The following is a 19,838-nucleotide window of genomic DNA, read 5'->3' as shown; positions in this document are numbered from 1 at the left end:
CAACTGCGGAAAGGATGACACAGTTCAAACCATTCGGTCATGAAATCAACTGTTATAGAACATTCCAACTCCCCTCTCCCTTCCGAAATTGCAAGGTCTTCCGCTACTCAAACACGCGATATATCGTTGGCCATCACAGTGGAACACGCACGCGCTACATCCAATATGACTTACAACATATGCAATATAAATGAAAAACATATCAACTTGAGTGAAAGTTTCTGATGAAGATCTTCATCGCTGTTTATAAACAATATACAAGGGCATCCTGAAAGAAATTAAACTTGTTGACGAATAGGGAAAGGATTTTAAGGTGCAAAATTATGATCTAAAAGGAAAAAAAAAAAGTTCTGAAAATGTTTTCAAAAAAGGTGCTGGTAAGATGCCTTTATTCAATTATCTCTTTTTCTGCGCCTTCTGTATATAATGCGCGCGGACCGCATAGAGAACTGTGTATATAATGAGCGCGGACCGCGTAGAGAACTGTGGTTCTGCCGAATAGGTTTTGTTGAAGTTTGTTTTTTCTCTCGCGGGTTTTGCCACATTATCTTGGGAACTATTAGGGCTGCAGTGATTATATTATTCCAATTTATAGCTCTCGTTCTGCTTTACAAAATGAGGCTGTAGGATTTTATGTAGCTGCTCAAAAAGAGTGAAAGTAATTCATTTTTCTGTCCAATTATTTTAACAAAACATTAAAGAAAAGGAAGTAAAGGTGCTGAAGCATCAAAGTGGGGGTAAAAAGGGGATAAATGTGCTCATCTCACGAAAAGGTGCAAAAAGGTTCAACACAGTGTATCTTTTACTTAATATCATGTCCTAAATACATAATCTCAAACGATCGGCATGAGAACAGTTAAATTTTTTGAAAGGTGTTGCACCTTAAAATCCGTTCCCTAGTGATGTATAATGCAAGCCTATTCAAAATACTGTCCATAACTTTGCATACATTTCCACCATCTTTGAACCCATTGCTGAAATGGGTACAACTGATCGCATAAGACTCAAACAACTTTTTTTTTGGTTAATTCACGCCCTTCGTCTTCTGATGTAAGTGTGGAATTCCTTCGTTGTTAGGCTAGGTTCTCTTAACATAAATGAGAGTTCTCTAAGCAATTTTTCGGGGCTTGACCAAAATTGTATTATTTATGCTAAGAGACCTAAGCCTAACGAAACAAAGAAAGCATTTAGCCTGACGTCAGAAGACGAAGGGCGGGGCTTGAGCAAAAAAGTTATTCGAGTCTTGTGCGATAAGTAAAACCCTTTGCTGAAATCCAGTTTTGAAAAATTTGTTTCGCCCACGACTTCACAGCCAGTTTACATCACATCACATCATCATCACATTTACTTTCACATCGTCGAAATGTTCCTTCAACCCCACGAAGGATGTTTTTCAGAGAGACATCAGGAGAAAGTCTGAGTCAAATCAAGCTTGGAGGGATGGGTTGAGACATAACAATCCATCCCACTTTGACAAGAACCACTTTTGAATTTGTGTAGCTCAGGCACTCAATACAAACAAGCAAGCATTTTCTCCACTCCAAAGGTTAGAAGCAGAATAAAAAATGAAATATATATATATATTACCTCCTTTATTAAAGTTTACACATGTTCAAAACATTCTTTTCTAAAGAGGAGAAATAGTAAATTTCCTGCTGTGTGGTCTTTACCTGGCTGACAGTTCAGCGAAGATGATATTACAACCACTTTTTCAACATTGGACGAGACAACTTCCCTGCAGGAGACATGGGAAGCTGGTCCACAAATATAACTCCTCCTCTCAGATGCTTGTAGTATGGTGTTCTTTCTGCAATGGCAATTTCAGTAGTTTGGTTATATTTTGCACTCAATCAATTCATAACTTAAAATATTTTGGTAAGATTTACTAATATTAGATGTGTGATACGGCAACCCTTCAAACTTTATACCTTAATTTAATAATGTCTAAGCTTGCAGACAAATATAGAATTTTATTTAAATTCATTGACAAAGACTGGATGTAATGAAATCTTTTAGTTTCCTCTGGTCAATATTATTAAATTAATTTGATAAGTGCTGATTTATCATTGGCATGTTCCATTTAGTTTGATCGTTCACCACCACTAACTGGAACAGCCCCATGCTTGTAATTCAAATTTGGAGGCTGCGCGGACAGTTCTCTCTCAGCGGTTTTGATTTCTCACCAGCACTGGCAAGAAAACATTTTCTGTACTTTCCGTGGAACGAACGAAAGACCATCTTTCCAGGTGATTGCCAGGGCTGCAAGTTGCAAGTTCAGGAGAAACTCTCTCGAGCCGGTATATTTGACGTCACTGGCCGTAGTGGAAATAATTATCGTGCGTTTCCAATTGTACTTCTTTACAAATACAAACTGTTTTTCTTGTTTGTTTGTTACTTTAGCTATTCGATCAATGTGGCTAATCGTGACGATGAGGATGATTAAGCGATAGTAAGATCACACCGATGAAGGGACAATCGCAGAGAATATCCATGCCAAGCCGGGGATCAAATCTGTAAACTAGTATGTAGCGAGGTCGTAATTCATATATTGATATCAACTATTAGTGTAAGTCGGAAAAACATACTTCTTTTGATATGATTCCGACATTATCTATATTTATCCACAACAGCTTATGCTTGAAAGAGGATGCTAGAACTTTTTTGTTCTTGTTGCAAATAGGATTGTTATCAGATAAACCAACACGATTTAACAATATTACTTTTCGTTCTTACTTGAACTCCTAAGCCAAAGCCGGTGGAGGCACATAGTGGTTCGGACCCCACTTTAAACTGTAGGTCTAGTACCGATTAGCCTTAGTGTGCATAAAGTGGACTTAAAACAACAAATCAATTCACTCTAATCATAAGCTAAAGCAATATACCCGTAGATTAAAAGTAGACAGCGTACTTAGACATACACTTATAGACTAGGCTTTGGTTGATTAATTGCCTTGCACTTGATCATACAATTACTGTAAGTTGCACAATGATATGGTATATCTCACAATTACAATTATAAAATAGTAGCTACATAATTAGTATATAATTAGTATTATAAAAATAGTAGAAGACAATAACAACATAGAGAATAGTAACGACCATGACGATAGAAAATGATACATATTTACATGAATTAATGTCCTAATCTACGTAAGAAAGAGATAATGTAGGTTATATACAAATCCACATTATTTCAATGAGAAACGGAATAAAAATAGAATTTTAGGAAACCATATACTTATCAGTTAAATAGGTGCATTGGCGAAAACTCTTCTATACACTGTAGCACAAGCACATCACTGAGCAGTTACATATAATTATATACAGTATAACACAGTACCATGTATTCTCTGTTGCAAATGAGAAACTGAAAAGGTTAATAATACCTCGCACGTATTTCTGGAGTTCTTCATCTGTGACGTCATGTCCTGGTTTCTTGACAACGTAACCTCTTGGAAGCGCGGTGCATTCTGGGTCTGGAACTCCAAGCACTCCAGCAGCCATCACTGCTGGATGAGATTGCAGGAGACCCTCCAGTTCACTTGGTGATATCTGATAAAATACAGAATCATTTGTTTTGAAGTAACTTTGAAGCAAGCTCAATCTGGGTAATAATTGATTTAATTCATAAAATAGAGCTTTTTTATACTTACGTGGTGTGCTTGATACTTGAATGTTTCCTTGAGTCTCTCCACAACATACAAGTGTCCATTGGCATCAAAGTACCCGATGTCTCCCGTACACAGCCAACCATCCTCGTCAAATGATTCTTTCGTCGCCTTTCAGTGGAAGAATTGAGAACATTAGAAAAGTCACACTAATATTTACATAAAAATACCGTTTAATTTCTAAAAAGAGTTTTAGCTTTATATTTTCTTCTTTTAAAAATTAATTTCTCTTGCTGTGTCAGTGGCCGCGGTGGCTCAGTCGGTAACGCGTCTGACTACCATGCTAAAGGTCCCGGGTTCGATCCCCGGCGGGTTCAAATCCGGGAACTGTTCTAACGATGGAAGCGGCCCCGGCGCCCACCCAGCGTCGAATAACATGGGTTCCTTGGGGAAACCCTGGGGGGTAAAGGCTGTCAGGGGCGTGATGCTGATCACATCACCCCACTCACGACCGGATCAAGAAAGTGTGGGGCGTTATCCCCACACCCCCTATACGCCTTCATGGCGTGCTGCTATGCTCAGGGGAGCACTTTACTTTTTTTTTCCTGTGTCAGTCTGCCATTATTTGGTTATGACAGTATGTGCATATTCATTCTAAAAAATTCGCCTGAGTTCTCTAAGACGATATCGAGACGAATTATATTGAAACTAGCGGGTTCTTTTCGTAGACATGATAATGAGATTCCAAACTGAAATTGATTCTGTTAGATTTCGACATTTTGTGAAGTTATGATGAAATCTGCATTTAATACACTATAGGGCTACCTACATACTGGCGAATTCATGTGCAACCATAAATTGAGTAGAACGAAAAGTAGTAATGCATTCCCTAATAATTTAGTCATTAAAGTAATGATGGTTGATTGGTAAATTTGGTGCTTTAAGTCCACTTTATGCACAGTAAGGTTAATCGGTACTGGACCTACAGTTTAAAGTGGGATCCGAACCACTATGTGCCTCCACCTGGTATCGAACCCGGGACCCCTTGATTACAAGCCGACGACGGTACCACTGAGACATCGGTGAGGCCCATTTTTGTAATGAAATCATATTTTTCAAACATTTTTACATATCCTGCATTTGTTAGCCATTTCTTATCTAGTATATTTTCCAACGTCATTCATTCAACATATTCTATTTTTCATTGTTTTTGCTATTAAGTTTACATAGTGGGGAGGCATTTTTAACATCCACCCATCAATTTGAACTTATTACCTCTATAAAGTTGTTCTTTTTATTTATATATATATCTCTTACACGAAATTCTGTTCATAATAACTGTGTATCATATTTACTTCAACCTTAGTATTCTCCGAATATAGACAACTGGCTCTATAGATTTTTGTAAGAAAATTGTAAATTATAAATTTGACATCTCGAATTTTATCCCCCATTAGCATGTCTTTAGTTTTTCAAGGACTGTGAATAATGACAAGCTTGAAAATGATCTATGATTACCAGATCAGTGACAAAAAATAGGCACATTATCTCCAAACGTAGGACTTCTAAATGTAGTGAAATCATTCACAGTATACATGTTACAATGAAATGTTAGGAAATTTTATAAAAATCGACACATTTCAAGTTGAAAGATAATTATTTTTTTACTGAATTCTTGAGGTTTTGAAACTTAAAAATAATTATTAACTTTACATTATTATCTGAGGAGTAAAGTTTTTCAAAACTTTTGCCAAATTTCCGTGTAATCCTTTTTTTCTGCGGCTGAATAACGTATCTTGTTGAAAGTTATGTGGTGTTCAAAGCGTCGAACATTTGTCACTTATCTAAATTCCTCCCATAAGCCGAACATAAGATTACATACAATATATAGGGTATATGGGAAAAATATAATAATGTAGTTTCCAGAATTATACTTTTGCATTTTACTTCAACTTGCATGCATTAGTATAAAGTAAGTTCACTTTATGCACAGACAGGCTAATCGAGATTGGATCTACAGTTTAAAGTGCGATCCGAATCACCTTGTGCCTCCAGCGGCAATCGAACACGAGACTCCTTGATTACAAACGACAATGTGACCAATACGCCATTGGGTACGTACTCCACTACAAGATATTTTTTTAGATTCATACATTTGTAAAACATTTGGCTTCGTTTCATGAGAAAACTAAATGAAAACTATGTTTTAATTTTAAATGAGCAACATGAAGTTACCTTAGGTCTCTTGAGGTAACCTTTCATGACGGAGCCGCCCTTCACTCTGATCTCACCCTGTAGTCCATTACCTACGGTTTGACCTGTCTCCACATCTGCAATCTGGAAACAAAATGTAAGTTACTTACTTTTACAGTGCATACATAATTTCTGCCATAAAGCATAATGTTGTTATAATAGTGACTGGAAACCAATGAGAGTCTGAGTTACTATATGCGAGTTGAAACTTAAATAAAGCACCTTTCCAAAAATATAGCTGTTTTCATACCAATCGTTTGAGATATGTATTATAGGACATGAAATCAAGAAAAATGAACACACTTTATTGCGCCTTTTTGCACCTTTTCGTGAGATTAGCATTTTTATCCCCTTTTTACCCCCACTCTGATGCTCCAGCAACCTTTTCCTTCTTTTTCTTCCACGTTTTTTTTTAAAAAATTGGACAGAAAAATAAATGATTTTCACTTTTCTTGAGCAGCTACAAAAAATCCTATAGTCTCATCTTGTTGAGCAGAACGAGAGCTATAAAATGGTAAATTATAATCATTGCAGCCCCAATAGTTCCCAAGATAATATAGCAAAACCCGCGAGAGAAAACACAAACTTCAACAAAACCTATTCGGCAGAGCTACAGTTCTCTATGCGGTCCGCGCGCATTATATACAGAAGGCCCAGAAGAAGGAGATAATTGAATAAAGGCATTTTATCAGCACCTTTTTGAAAACATTTTCAGAACCTTTTTTTCCCCTTTCCAGACCATAATTTTGCACCTTAAAATCCTTTACCTATTATCGATTTTAATGTGTGTAATTTGTTTGCAATAATTTTTTCAGCAGAAAGTTGGTGTATGAGACTAAAATTTAACTCGGTTAAGTATAAAAAAGTAACTTTGCGAACACTGATTTTCAACTATCCAAGGTTAATTTATTTTCCAGTGTTGATACTCCAACTTAATACACTTCTTTGAGATTTTTGCAAAAATATCCAAAACGTACGCACCTTTATTTCTACAAACGGGAAAACCACACCAGAGCTCATGATTTTCGAATCTGTAAATAAAATAAGGAAGTAGAAGTTAATGATCAAGTTTTTGTTAAAGCTGCAAGGAGAAACCAAAAAGCAACATGTTATTGTTTTACAGCAGGGGTGCCCCCCTCAAGTCTAATGGCACATCCCCCTCAAAATCATGTCATGTGTACCCCCCAAATCATATTATTCACGCCCTCAAACCATATCGTAATCCCCACAAAGTATTTAATTACGACAGCGTATCTACCGAAAGTAACTTTTTCTTAGCTTTACTGAACACTTTTCTTCGTCTAATGGATTAAATATGGTGCATTTAAGGTGTAAAATGTTTACATATATTTTGGAAAAAATATATAAATGTTGAATTTTATATTATTTGAAGGGGAAAAATCCCCCAAAAAATCTCGATGGTGAAGCCTGCGCCATAATGCCCCCTGTGGACACCTCTGTTCTACAGTTTTATGTACAATTCTCAATATGTAATCGAATTTGATTTGCAGCTTTCAGGAAGAGAGATACTTTTTTGAAAGTCTTTGTGAAGGAAAGAAATACATAATATGAACTGAAATAGTAAGCTTCATATTTAAAATATACCCATGAATATGCAGACGAATCGGATCTAATCTATTTTCACTACATCTCTCGCTACATGTTATATGTTCAGCAGAATCCATGCAGGACTAGCTATATACTCTGTCTCACGAATCTGTGGAGCAAACGAACGAAAACAAGTCCTCTGCGCAAGTAGTGACTCGTGAAGGCTCGGCTAGTGAACGTCGTTGAGCACTACTTTGCTGCGCCATCTCGGTTAGGCCTCTTCTAAACCGATTATGTACCTATAATTAGTATAAATGAGGCATATTACAATAGGGAAGGCATTTTTAAAATGTCGAGCGTGTATTTAACAATTGTATCTAAACTACAGTAGTAGTTTCACCTGACATTGCAACCTACTGGTCGCTTTTGATTATTGTGGGCATGCGCGGGAGATTCGCAGGTCATGTTTCTGCAGCGAAATGTTATGAACAAAGTACACCATATGAATTTCCGGGATATTTTGAGCAGAATGACTAAATACTCGGATCCTTACCTGGCGCCTGAGGAATATTGAACATCTTAGCGACCTTACTGCATGTTACAGCCGAACATTCTGTCTCTCCGTATGCCTTAAAGAAAGAGGAGAGGTAAAATGAAAAACGTGAGTAGCATTATGAAAAATATACCGTTGTACATTAGTTTCATGTTAGAGAAATCTAGTATACTGTATAATTGCTTTTAGTATAATATTTGGCAAACGTATTCTTAAAAGATGCAGGAATCAAACAGTCTTTCCAATTCTCGACTAACGTTGATTTATACATTCTTGTGTTTCACGAATTGTTCATCCTTTTTCATCGTCGACGCTATAATATTAGAAGTTACTGTAAAATCTCTAATATTCTGCTTGTAAAGTTACAAAATCGTGACGCTATACTTTGTTTCGTCAGGGTGGCACATTCTTGTCTTAACCTCTCTGTGTTGTGCTGGTATGAGAAGTAAACATGGATCTGTATTGCAGCATTGAGACATATAAGAAAAACTGCCAAATTTTAATGTAATTATATTTTTATGCATAAAGATAGATAATAGTTATAAATTAAACTTGTGTGCATCATAAATATATTTTTTAAACTAAATACATTAATAAAATTATATTAATTTAGATTAGGTGTATAGTAACCTTTAAAGCCGGTCATGGTTATTTTTTACATGGAGCTTTTAGACCGTAATTTCTCCAGTCAAATTTTTACAGTGGAATTAAAATTGCGACATGATATTTAGAAAAGAGATGTGCTGTAAAGAAAGTGCTGATGGTGGACATAAATATTTTCTGTTGACGATTTCTTTACATCATATACTTATCCCGACTTTCCTTTTCCATATGTGTTAAAAAGGACAGAAGTACAGTGTTACATAAGGTGAGCAATTATTTCAGTTCTGCGGAAATGTGTTCGAACCAGATCAAAAACGCCATAAATGAAAATTAGTCTATATAGGATGACGTAATACAAGCAGGTATTTAGTTCTATGTTTCGAGAGGCTTCCGAAACAAGTGTCTCGCGTGTAAGTTTATATTAATAGGTTTATAATATTAATGTATATTAATAATAATATTAGTTAAATGGGTCAATTATTATTACATTAACAGGTAAAAGATGTTAAAGGATTGAGACAACAACATGTATTCATTATCTAGGTTATGTCCAGTTTTGTATTAAAACAGCTGTCTTACGAAATAAATTTATGTCAAAAAATTTAAATGATTTATTTATTGAGTACCAAAGATGATGTTAGGTGAAACTGACGAAAAGTAAAGTCCATGATCGTTAATAATATGCGTGTTATTATTATTAGTAGTGATGGTACGCACAAAGTTTCGCAGGCACTGTCGACGCAATGCTGTATAATGACAATTTAAACCTTTTCTTTATGCAAGTTCTACGGAAATAAATGAACTTCACATTATACAACAGTAAAGAAGTACTTTGCTTATTCAGTTTTCGATTTGTTAAGTCTTTCGGGGAAGGTCCGACACCGTGAACTCTTCATCTTTTATTTTCAATAAGAAGAATACCATTTACAAAATACAATTAAAAAGAAGATAATTTAACTTACGAATTCGACCCTCTTCAAATTTGGAAACTTGGCATGAAGACCTTCTACAACGTCCTTCTCCAGTGCAGCTCCTCCGGTGAACACCCACTCCAAACTGCTGAGGTCGTATTTTGGAGAGATCGAAGTTTTCAGCAACCAAACTAACACGTAGGGGAAACCCGCAAACATGTTTGGCTTAAGAGAAAAATGAGATTTGTTAGTCAATACATATCAGAAATATAGATATTGATTGATTTGCTTTATTTTACTAATTGCAAAGATGGGGATGAGTGATGATATGGTGAAATTTATTTATTTATTTATTTATTTATTTATTTATTTACATGAATGAACTCATTTAAGTATGCTCGAGAATTATCATTTAGAGGTTGCGGATGAATGGACACCCACAAACATACATGCCCACGCCGGAATTCGACCCCGGGACCCCTGGCGTCGTAACTCGATGTGTTAATCACTCCGCCACAGGGGCCGGCTGATATATATATATATTGTTGAGTTGAACGTTCAGTAGGAATTTTTCACTTCCCGTATATTACATATGTTCCATATTCCATTTTAAGTTCGTGCTTTAAAGAAAGATTTCATATTTTTGACCAGCGGTATTAACCCTCAAATTACGGCGGTATACAAACTGGAAAATTTACAATAACAGGCCAAATAAGACGCGGAATATCGATCACAGGACAGGTTCCTCTGAATAGAATAAAGCACCGCCAAATTCTTTGAGTTTCAAGATCATTTAACAGTGATAATAATAGGGTATCTAATCCTAGTCTAAGCATACCGTCTTCATAGAATTAATAATTATAACAGAACTGATATATATAAAATGTCACCTCACAAATAAAATATAAACAACAAAAGAATAATTATTAAGTTAAGCCAACCAACTCTTCATTTATACCCCCTCGTCTATCCGCGGTAGCTGGCACGAATTTGGCCTGGCAAGATTAGTGATACTTTGCAGTCTGTCCCCAGAGAACGATTTTGACGTTTTCTGCCAGAAACTATAAATGTGAGTAGCATTAATGTAACTTGGTGATAAAAATGAAATTTTTCAATGAGCTGTAGCGACGAAATCAGACTTTAAGGAGTAAAATATTAGGAATATTTGTTCACCTTCCAGCACCTAGTGTGAAACTTTAATAACATTGCACGGGCGACACATTATATAATATATAAATAACTTAATCATAATATTCATTTATTATAACATTAACCTGGTAAAAGTACTACTACAATTGTAGTGGTCTCTTGTTCTGTCGTTACCTTATATTTGGTCATAGCTTCCAGTACTTTCTCACCGGAATACACTGGGATGGAGAAAACTGAGAACCCTTTAAGAAGATGGTGTAAACTTATAGCAAGCCCGGCTATATGGAAGTTGGTGAACGTAAACAAAGCATCCTTGTCATATATTACATACCTACAAACATGCAAATAAATTAGTATCAAGGAAGAGACGATACAAACATAAATTGACTGTATCTAATGCATTGTGCTCTTTCATTATGTTAACTGAAAATTAGATTTAAAAGAAACGTTCAAAACACTAGTCCAATAAGTAATGAAGGAAACTGGCTTCATGAACATTATTTCTAAGTAAATGAAACGCCACACATTCATCAGGACTCGAAGCCAGAATCTTTGATAGCGAGTAAACTTGACAAACTAAAACCTAGTGAGCAAACATTCTTACCATTTTCCTAAAGTTGGGCAGTAGTGATCCATAAAAAAAAGAGTTATCATGTGTGTGGGGGGGGGGGGGGGCAGAGTGACAAATTAGGGTGAGTCCTCCAAAAATTTCAGAAGTTCGAAATTAAGATATATATATATGGTAATAATGGCGAAAATGCATCGCTTTTCTGGGAGACCATAGCCTCCACTGGTCCTTTTTAGAATCGTCATTGAGTCATGGCAAGAAACTTGGAAGTTTTTATTATGTAAATAACCATAGGGGCTAATCGAACTAGGGTTTACAGTCAAATGTTGTATCTAAAGCTTTGCCCCCTTAAGAAAATAACCTTGATTGAAAATCAGTGGCTTGGGGAATTTCATTAAAGCAGAGAGTTGCGGTTGTTTTAGAAGTCGAATGCTATATTGCTATATATTTTTTTCATCTTTGTATCTATCTGCCATTCTGCCTCTATAAAGAAATTGGCTATCGTACCACACCAACTCCTCTTCTGGACATGCCACTGGATGAAAAAATGCCTTACCGAAAATTGTGCACCATGTAAATTAAGGAATAATGTGTGTGCATCGCTCCTTTTGGAAGACCGGTGCTGCCGCTAGTGGTAGGGATGAAAATTACATCGTCCTTTGGGTTTATCACCAGATTCTCAGGAAAAGCTGTAACGACAAAAGTACTACGAATTTATATGCGCCTGTAACTACATAAATGTATATAGAATAGACTGAGGCATGGTTATAACATAACCCATTCTTCAAAGTAAAACGAAATTCTAGAGTTTTAACTTGTTTTGCTGATTGCTGCTAGAATATACGGCCATGGTTAACCCTAGCCCAACTTTAAGGTGGTCATATCAACAGTTTCATCTCGGTATCTTGGCAAGGTAATATTAAGTCGGAGGGAAATGTTCTCATATATAAGTTGTGTCTCAACCGTTGTCTTCCACTTTCCAGTATTGTGATTATTTCCACTGTTGATCTAATGTACTCAAGCGGAACCGAGAGAGAGAAATAATCTTCAGTAGGTTAGTAATTAGGAGAAAGTTTTAAAAAAGTAATTTGCCTTATTAAATTAACAAATTAAGTAGAATGGTCTCCGTATTAAAGAAGATTATATGCTATGGTATTATTTACAAAATTGAATTCGTTATACCATTATACTGCTGTAGTACCTTTTCCATCGTCCTTCAATAGTTCACCTAACGAAGTTGCTCCTTCCACTTTCCCAATAGAGAAGAGTTGGACTTTCCAAGGAATCCTCTTCACTACATTCTTCACGTGTTCTTCTGTGTCTTTGTCGCACAAGACAAACTTCGTGTCGCACTCCTTCATCAACTCGTACTGTTCGTCTGAAATTGACAAAAATAACTTAAAAAACTGTCAAATTATGAGTTTAATGTAAGAAAATTACAGTAGCGAAGCATTGATATTTCTATTTTTTTTTTCCAAGGAAATCGTCTGATTAGATAGGCAGACTTAAATGCAACGCACGCCTCATGTTGGTTCGCTTCAGACATTTCGAGGACTTTTTAAATATTGTAGAACTGTTATAGAGTACATCATGACCAGTGGCATGCCGAAGGGCGGGGGGTTGATAGGGGGTTATAACCCCCTCCTTTCGCCCAGAATTCCTAAAAAAAAAAGAACGTCAAAGGTAGGAAAATATGAGAAAATGAGAGCTGACTACCAAGAAAAAGTATACACTACCCCCCCCCCCCTTTCGAAAATGCTGGGCACGCCACTGATCATGACCCCAAGAGGATAAAGCGATAGAGGCTTCATACTGATCAAACCAAAAAAAATCTAACATGTATTCAGGAGACACAAGTGTTTGAAACTAACATATCTCGGATACTTTGAGCAATATAGTTTTGTAAAGAGTTTTATGATTGAGAACTTCTCATTGTGTATTTAATTGCAACTTACGTACAAAAGAAAAAAAATCACCCCGTAATTTCTAAAACATGGATATTTTTCAGCTAAATATCTTATTTTGGAATGAATCGTTAGTACAGTATTTCCTTAATATCAAATGGAACTTCGGAAATACAGGCTTAACTTGACTTGATCATGAACTAATTATATTTCATACATTTCGCCCTCAAATCTTGTATTATATGTAATCTTGTAATTTTGAGGTTAACTATTGTGGTGATTACTCATTCTAAGAAACTCAAGGTGAAGTTTGAGATTATAAGTTTGTGTGAATACTTTGATCTACAGCTCCGTTGATTACCAAAATGAAAAGTAAGTCTGTTTAAAATTCATGATTGGTCATGTTCTATGTAACAGAAGTAAGATACTATGTAATATGTGATTAATAATTATCTAGTTGTTACCAATTGGTGGTCAGGGACCATTGTAGGCTCACAAAGTACATACAGATGGCATCTATGTGGCATCATAACCATAAAGTAATTATTTTAAAAATGTAGTTGTTGATTCTTCAACGCAAAGATGTAGTGGTGTTCATTATATACATGATTACGTTTCGAAAACACAAAAAGTCTGTACTCTGTCCCGGAAATCTCTGACGGGAGCAAACGGAACCAAGTATCTGCGCAAGTAGTGACTCGAGATGGCTCGACCAATGAAGTGCAAGGAAACGGGATTGCATGGAGGGTGGAAAGCGACTGCAGTTTCCAGTCTTTGCAGCAGCGTGTACGGCATCTCTCTGCCACTCACTTTCTCCACTTCTCAACCGTTATGCGCTACCTTGCTCCAGAGATTCCAGAAATAGAGTATACGATCCTTGGCTAATAGAAACCAATGTTCTAGACTCTCATCATAAAGTTTTGAAAATTTAATGTAATATATCCAGTTATACCAACAAGTTTATGATGAGTTTCGTTATGTGACAAATTTTGATCTGATACTTGGGTGACTTCCACTGCGAATGCGTCGCATAATTTTCAATTTCCCCCCCCCCCCCCCAATTTCGCTTCCTCCATTCTCCATATTGAAACTCACCTTCGCCAGTGCTGGGACACCCTCCCTTGACCGCCCCGTTGCACCTCCAGGCCCCGAGGATGAAGAGGTCGAGCAGCGCCATCTCGTTGGTGACGAAATACAGAAGCTCCCCCTTGCGGAAGCCTCTCCTCGTGAGGGCGCTCGCCACCTTCCTCGACAGTGGCTCCACCTCCGAGAACAACACTCGCGTCCCGTGGACGGTGTCCGTCTGGAATGCAAACCGCAGCAAAGAAGAATCATGACAACTTAGTTTGGAATTATGAAGAGCAAATACACATCAATTTCCTCGTAAGAGTAATGTACTTACCACCCAGGCTTTGTCCTTTGTTCTATCCAAGTGCAGCTGCATTTCGCCAAAGAGGTAATCCGTGAGAGGTACATTCGGCGGGGTTTCTACGAATTCCTTCGGCACAGGGCTGGTATAAATTAGATTAGCGTCCATTTTCTTCACTGTGAAGAAGGAGACGAATTGACATTTTTATAAAATTATAAACAAATTAAGGCCGAATCACACAGAACTGGATTTGTAGTAAGTTGACGCTGAACTGACAACCTGGGTGGAAATCATGGCCGCCGGGCTGGCTGCTTGACTGGTTTAGAGGAATAGGCCATGTTCTATTTGCAACAGGCTATACTGGAGTAGATATGTCGAACAGCCAATGAGAGAGAAGTTTGACCATGTGAAGAGAATCTGCGAGTTTGCGACAGGAATGTTTTTTTGTCTGTGGTTTCCCAGTGTTGGTTATTTTTGTTCACTTCTCAATAGAATATGTGCATTCCTGTTCAATTCATTAATATTTAGGCATTTACGCAAAGCTATGAGATTTGTGCATGACAAATGTGATTAGCCGATAAAGAGAAATCCTTATTATTACAAGTTTGACATACAGTGTGTTTAAAAAAAAATTATATCATTGCAGATGTTAATATCTCAGTAACTAAATAGTCAAGGGTAAGGAAACATCACAGATGTAATGCTCAACTCAGTAAGATTTATGCATAAAGATGTGAATAAGAAATTCGAAGGTATGTTCAATATGCGCACCGCGCGCACACGTCAAGTAATGTATTCCAGCTCCTGCAAAACACGCTGCAGCATGTCTGCGGTAACAGTCTCCAGTGTGGCGGTGATTCTCTGCTGGAGTTCCTCTAGGCTTGTAGGAAGAGGGGGGCATAGACGAGGCCCTTCGCATAGCCCCCAATAAAATATACACAGCGAGCTTCCTGTGAGGTGGTTCCCCGTCCTGTTGCAAAATGAAGCGTTCATGTTCGTTAGCAATGAGTGTATTCAAGAGGCAGGTCTGAAGCATTTGCAGATAATCATCGCCAGTCACATTTCCCGCAAAGAAAAACGAGCCATGATGATGATTCTTGGAGATGGCACAAAAGACAATCACTTTTTGTGAGCCTCTCAGTTGCTCGAGTGTGGCATTGGGAATTATTTTGCCCCAAATGCAAATGCGAACATCATGCTTGTTGACTTTGCCATTCGTGTGAAATGTGGCCTCATCACTAAAAACAAGACATGTATCAAAGTTGTCACATAACACATTACACATTGACTTTTTGAGGTGTTTCTACACATACTGTTAAATTTTAAATCACTTGCACGAGATTTGGTAACGTTATCAGATTACGAAATGATATAAAATTTATTGAAACACCCGGTATTTAGTTGAACTTTTTTTTTGTGAATGTAACATGCGAAAGTCTAGTCCGTAACTTTCTTTTTTAATTTTTTAATTCTCTCACAACGTTCTTCAAATTGCTTGTCCATCTTTTAGATTGTGTACTGCGCAATGTTTTATGGGGACAAAAGTATACCGACAAGTACGACAACAAGTATCGTGTGAGGCGAAAACTATCAGATGGGTAGCCAGTCTAGCTTTACCTAGGGCATTCCTACTAAAAATCCAGTTCCGTGTGATTCGGCCTTTACTCTACTTACAAAATAGTATTTGTGATAATTACATTTGCATTTTTCCAAACTATTTTTCTGTATTTCTTTGTTTTCTTGCCACTTTGCTCATCGCAGGAAGAAACTCGGACTCTGATCAGGAGTCATTTGCTAATACCCGCGCGCGAGGTGCAAATTCGCACCGCACTGAAAGTAAACTGGTGCTCTGGCGCAACGCAACTGTGTACAGCATGGTTACTCGTAACAAGGCCTCAAAACCATATTACCCCCCACCCCCCGAGTTAAATGCCCACTTCCCATCCACTCCGCATATGCCCTCTCTCTCTCTCTCTCTCTCTCTCTCTCTCTCTCTCTCTTCTCTCTCTTCTCTTTCTTAACAACGAAACCTAACCTAACAACAAAAGCATTCGCGCTTACGCCAGAAGAAATACGGTGCTTGACCAACAAGGTGTTTCAGTTTGCTACTATGAGTCATACCCGTATATGCAGCATAGGCGGAGTTCTGGAGGGGCCAGGGTGGCCTTTCCCCCACATTAAAAAAGACTAAAAATAACACATGATTAAGTTCAGTTATTACATTTTTGTTATGAAGCCATACCGCAAATCTTGAAGTTTGGCATGATGGCATGTGCGGTAATTTCGCCGCAACAGCAGGTCTTAGACGATTTGATTGATGTGTACAGTTTGAAGAAATAAAAACGTAAAATAACTTTTTGTTGAGTCAACAGTTACTGCTGGGGCATCAAAAGAACTTTTCAATTTAATTTTTCTGAAATTTCTGAAGCTTACTATTGTACCGTAATTTTTTTGAAAGTAATACGAGTATTGTATCAATAAAAATTTTGCAAAATGCACTAATCGTACTGTTTTTATTCTTTTAAAACTGACAACCAATATACTAATTAATATTTGTTTACTTAAGCGAGGAAATTTAACATTTTCAAATCTAAAGGCCCTAGGACTTAGTGTTTTTAAGTTGTTGTTTTCTAATTTCCGGGGAAAATGTCTCCGGACCCCTTATAAGCTAGGGGATATTCAACAACCCTCAGGTACATCATATGCTTCTCCCAGAGTCTGCCCCCCCCCCCCCCCAAAGCAAAAGCTCAAACTTCGACCATGATATGCACTCGTGCATTTACACAACACCAAAGAAAGTGGAAGAAATTCATGCTTCAGAAGAGAAGCCAAACTCGCTCACCAACTTAGGACGAACCAGGCGGATGACAGAGTACAAAGTGGGTTGTTAGGAGTTTGTTCTCAGCGTACCACCAGAGGAATTGCATCGATTACGTAAAAGCACAAATCCAACTGTTTGCCGAAAACTAACACTGTCAAAAGAACAAAGAGAATACTATTTGCTCACGAGTTGATTTACAATCGTAATTGCACAATGGCTTTCAAAGAGATATACTTATATCCCGGATACTCTTGAATTCTGAACTTGAAAGTTCAAACAAGGCAGATAACAACTAAATGGCTCGTTGGGTTTACCACTAAACTCAGTTCGAAGTCTGAATCTCGCCAGGTGTGTTTTTTATTAGATGAGAATGAATGCCTTCCTGTTTTCAGCTATTAGTCTTTGGAAATGTGGGCGTTAACAGATACTTTGTTTAGCAAATTTAACCATCATTATTTTCTCTGGCGATAAACTGCAATAACAGTTACAGTTAGTTGTTTCAAGATGTACACTATATTGCCATTCGTCACCGGACACCCCATACCAGTACGTTAATCCGGTCGCAGCACTACATCAGTATCGTGTAGGGCCACCTTTCGCCGCAATGACGTCCGCAACCCTTCGAGGAAGACACTCCACCAATTTGCGATACATGTCGACGGGAATCTTGCCCCATTCCTCCTGCAAAGCGGCAAACAGCTTAGTGGTGTTTTTTGGGCAGCATGACCTGGCTCTCAAGCGGCGCTCCAACTCGTCCCAAAGGTGTTCAATGGGGTTGATATGTGGACTTTTGGCTGGCCAATCAAGTTTTTGCACACCCATGTCCTAGAACCACGTGTTGATAATGCCTGCCGTATGACATGGAGCATTGTCGTGCTGAAACAGGTATGGGCCAATACCGAATTGTCCCCGCAATGTCGGTAGCGCAGAATTGTCCAGAACTTTTTGGTACGCATCGGCATTCATGTTTCCCCGAACTAAAACAAGAGGACCAAGACCATACCACGAAAAGGAGGATCACACCGCCGAATTTCACTGTGGGTATGATACAGTCCTGTAAACAGCGTTCACCGGGCATACGCCACACCCACACACGTCCATCGGACCGCCACATCTGGTAGCACGATTCATCACTCCATAGGATGGATTTCCATTGTTCGAGAGTCCAATGGCGGCGTTCCTTGCACCACTGTAACCGACGGGTCGCATTGCGGGCTGTGATATGCGGCTTGTAAACTGCTGCGCGTCCATGAAAACCAAGTGCGACGATCTCCCGGTGGACAGTACAACCACTTGCAGCACTACTAGAAGCCGATCGAAACTCCTGTGCCACCATCTGTAACGACGCCTTCCGGTTTGACTTCACCACACGTTTCAAGTATTGACGGTCACGATCTGTTAATATTTTCGGTTTACTGGGTCTGGGTCGGCATGTCATGACCCCCTCTTACTTCCACTTCATGATAACATCACTCACTGTCGACCCGTGTATCAGAAATTTGTTGGAAATCTCATGGGTCGAATGCCCAAACCTGTGGGCTCCAATTATCATCCCTCTTTCTGCCTCACTCAGTTCGCGTCGTTTGTCCATATTGACTGCTGTAGCTGGTATGAGTGTATTCTCAACCGGCAACGCCTTTTATAGGTTGTATGACGTGTACAGATGATCCCGAGCACTTTTTGAGGGGTGTCCAGTGACGAATGGCAACATAGTGTATCTGAGTTACTTTTGTAATAAATTTATGTTGGAAATTTTCTTACAAGCAAATTACACGCACTGAATTATTACAAAGTGTAACCAAATAAATATATGAAGACTTACATGCGTTGTATTTATGTTTCTCGTATATTTCTCCACATAAGAGGTGTGATATAAAAATGGTCATTTTTTAAGTGCAATGAAACTAATACTACATTTTATTTTTAAAAATATACTAACATATCAAGTACATTCTTCTACATTGACAGTTGCAAATTGTGCACAGTCAAGTTCGTGTTTTGAAAATAAACGTCCAAGAGATGACCACCATTTCGTCGTTGACAGTCTGAAAATAGGCGACGGATATTGTTCATGGCACGTTTCAACATGTGAAACCTGTTTCTGCTTCAATGCACTTCCCATAGCTTCAAAGTTTTTCACCCACATCCTGGTTGCATTGACAGACGGAATGGCATCATGTCTCCCGAGATTAAAACATTTAAAATAACGTCGATGTTCTCGTCTCGCAGCAGCAGCAGTTTTGCCATTTTTATAAAATGCCCTCACAGCTACAGCACGTTGAGCTCAAGCGATCCATGTCTGTCAATGGCGCACATTGGTTATGCAAATGACAATCAATAAGTGTTGCCAACTCCATTACAGAAACCGTCCCAACAACAACAAGTTTTTATGCCACACCCTGTATTTAAATAATTTCAACAAATAAAATATGGGACAAGAAATTAGCTTAAATGATTTTAATTCGAGATATCGTTTCTATACTCACCATGGTTCTACTTTGCATGTGATGGCATCAATTTCACTTGACATTCATTCTTTCTCTGCCATCCC

The 19,838-nt window shown here is 37.9% G+C and overlaps 1 protein-coding gene across 1 annotated transcript in view; it reads right to left on the bottom strand.

Moving 5' to 3' along the window:
- LOC145997483 (uncharacterized) overlaps positions 1-17,406 on the bottom strand; it is a 39,436-nt gene extending 22,030 nt beyond the window's left edge. Inside the window, exons 1-12 of the mRNA XM_083134618.1 lie at positions 17,309-17,406; positions 14,500-14,642; positions 14,193-14,400; positions 12,395-12,571; positions 11,750-11,882; positions 10,800-10,956; positions 9,528-9,701; positions 7,963-8,038; positions 6,843-6,892; positions 5,844-5,945; positions 3,654-3,779; positions 3,387-3,552 (exon numbers count right to left, since the gene is read on the bottom strand). Coding sequence (XP_082990744.1) covers positions 3,387-3,552; positions 3,654-3,779; positions 5,844-5,945; positions 6,843-6,892; positions 7,963-8,038; positions 9,528-9,701; positions 10,800-10,956; positions 11,750-11,882; positions 12,395-12,571; positions 14,193-14,400; positions 14,500-14,634 — 1,504 coding nt within the window. The 5' untranslated portion in view covers positions 14,635-14,642; positions 17,309-17,406. The remainder of the gene's footprint in view (positions 1-3,386; positions 3,553-3,653; positions 3,780-5,843; positions 5,946-6,842; positions 6,893-7,962; positions 8,039-9,527; positions 9,702-10,799; positions 10,957-11,749; positions 11,883-12,394; positions 12,572-14,192; positions 14,401-14,499; positions 14,643-17,308) is intronic.
- Between the last annotated feature and the right edge of the window lie 2,432 nt (positions 17,407-19,838).

This window comes from Lepisma saccharinum, chromosome 1, assembly GCF_977018435.1.
Source record: "Lepisma saccharinum chromosome 1, izLepSacc3.1, whole genome shotgun sequence".
Classification (NCBI taxonomy): domain Eukaryota; kingdom Metazoa; phylum Arthropoda; class Insecta; order Zygentoma; family Lepismatidae; genus Lepisma; species Lepisma saccharinum.
The sequence above is the reverse complement of the archived record's forward strand: the minus strand, read 5'-3'. Positions and strand labels throughout refer to the sequence as shown.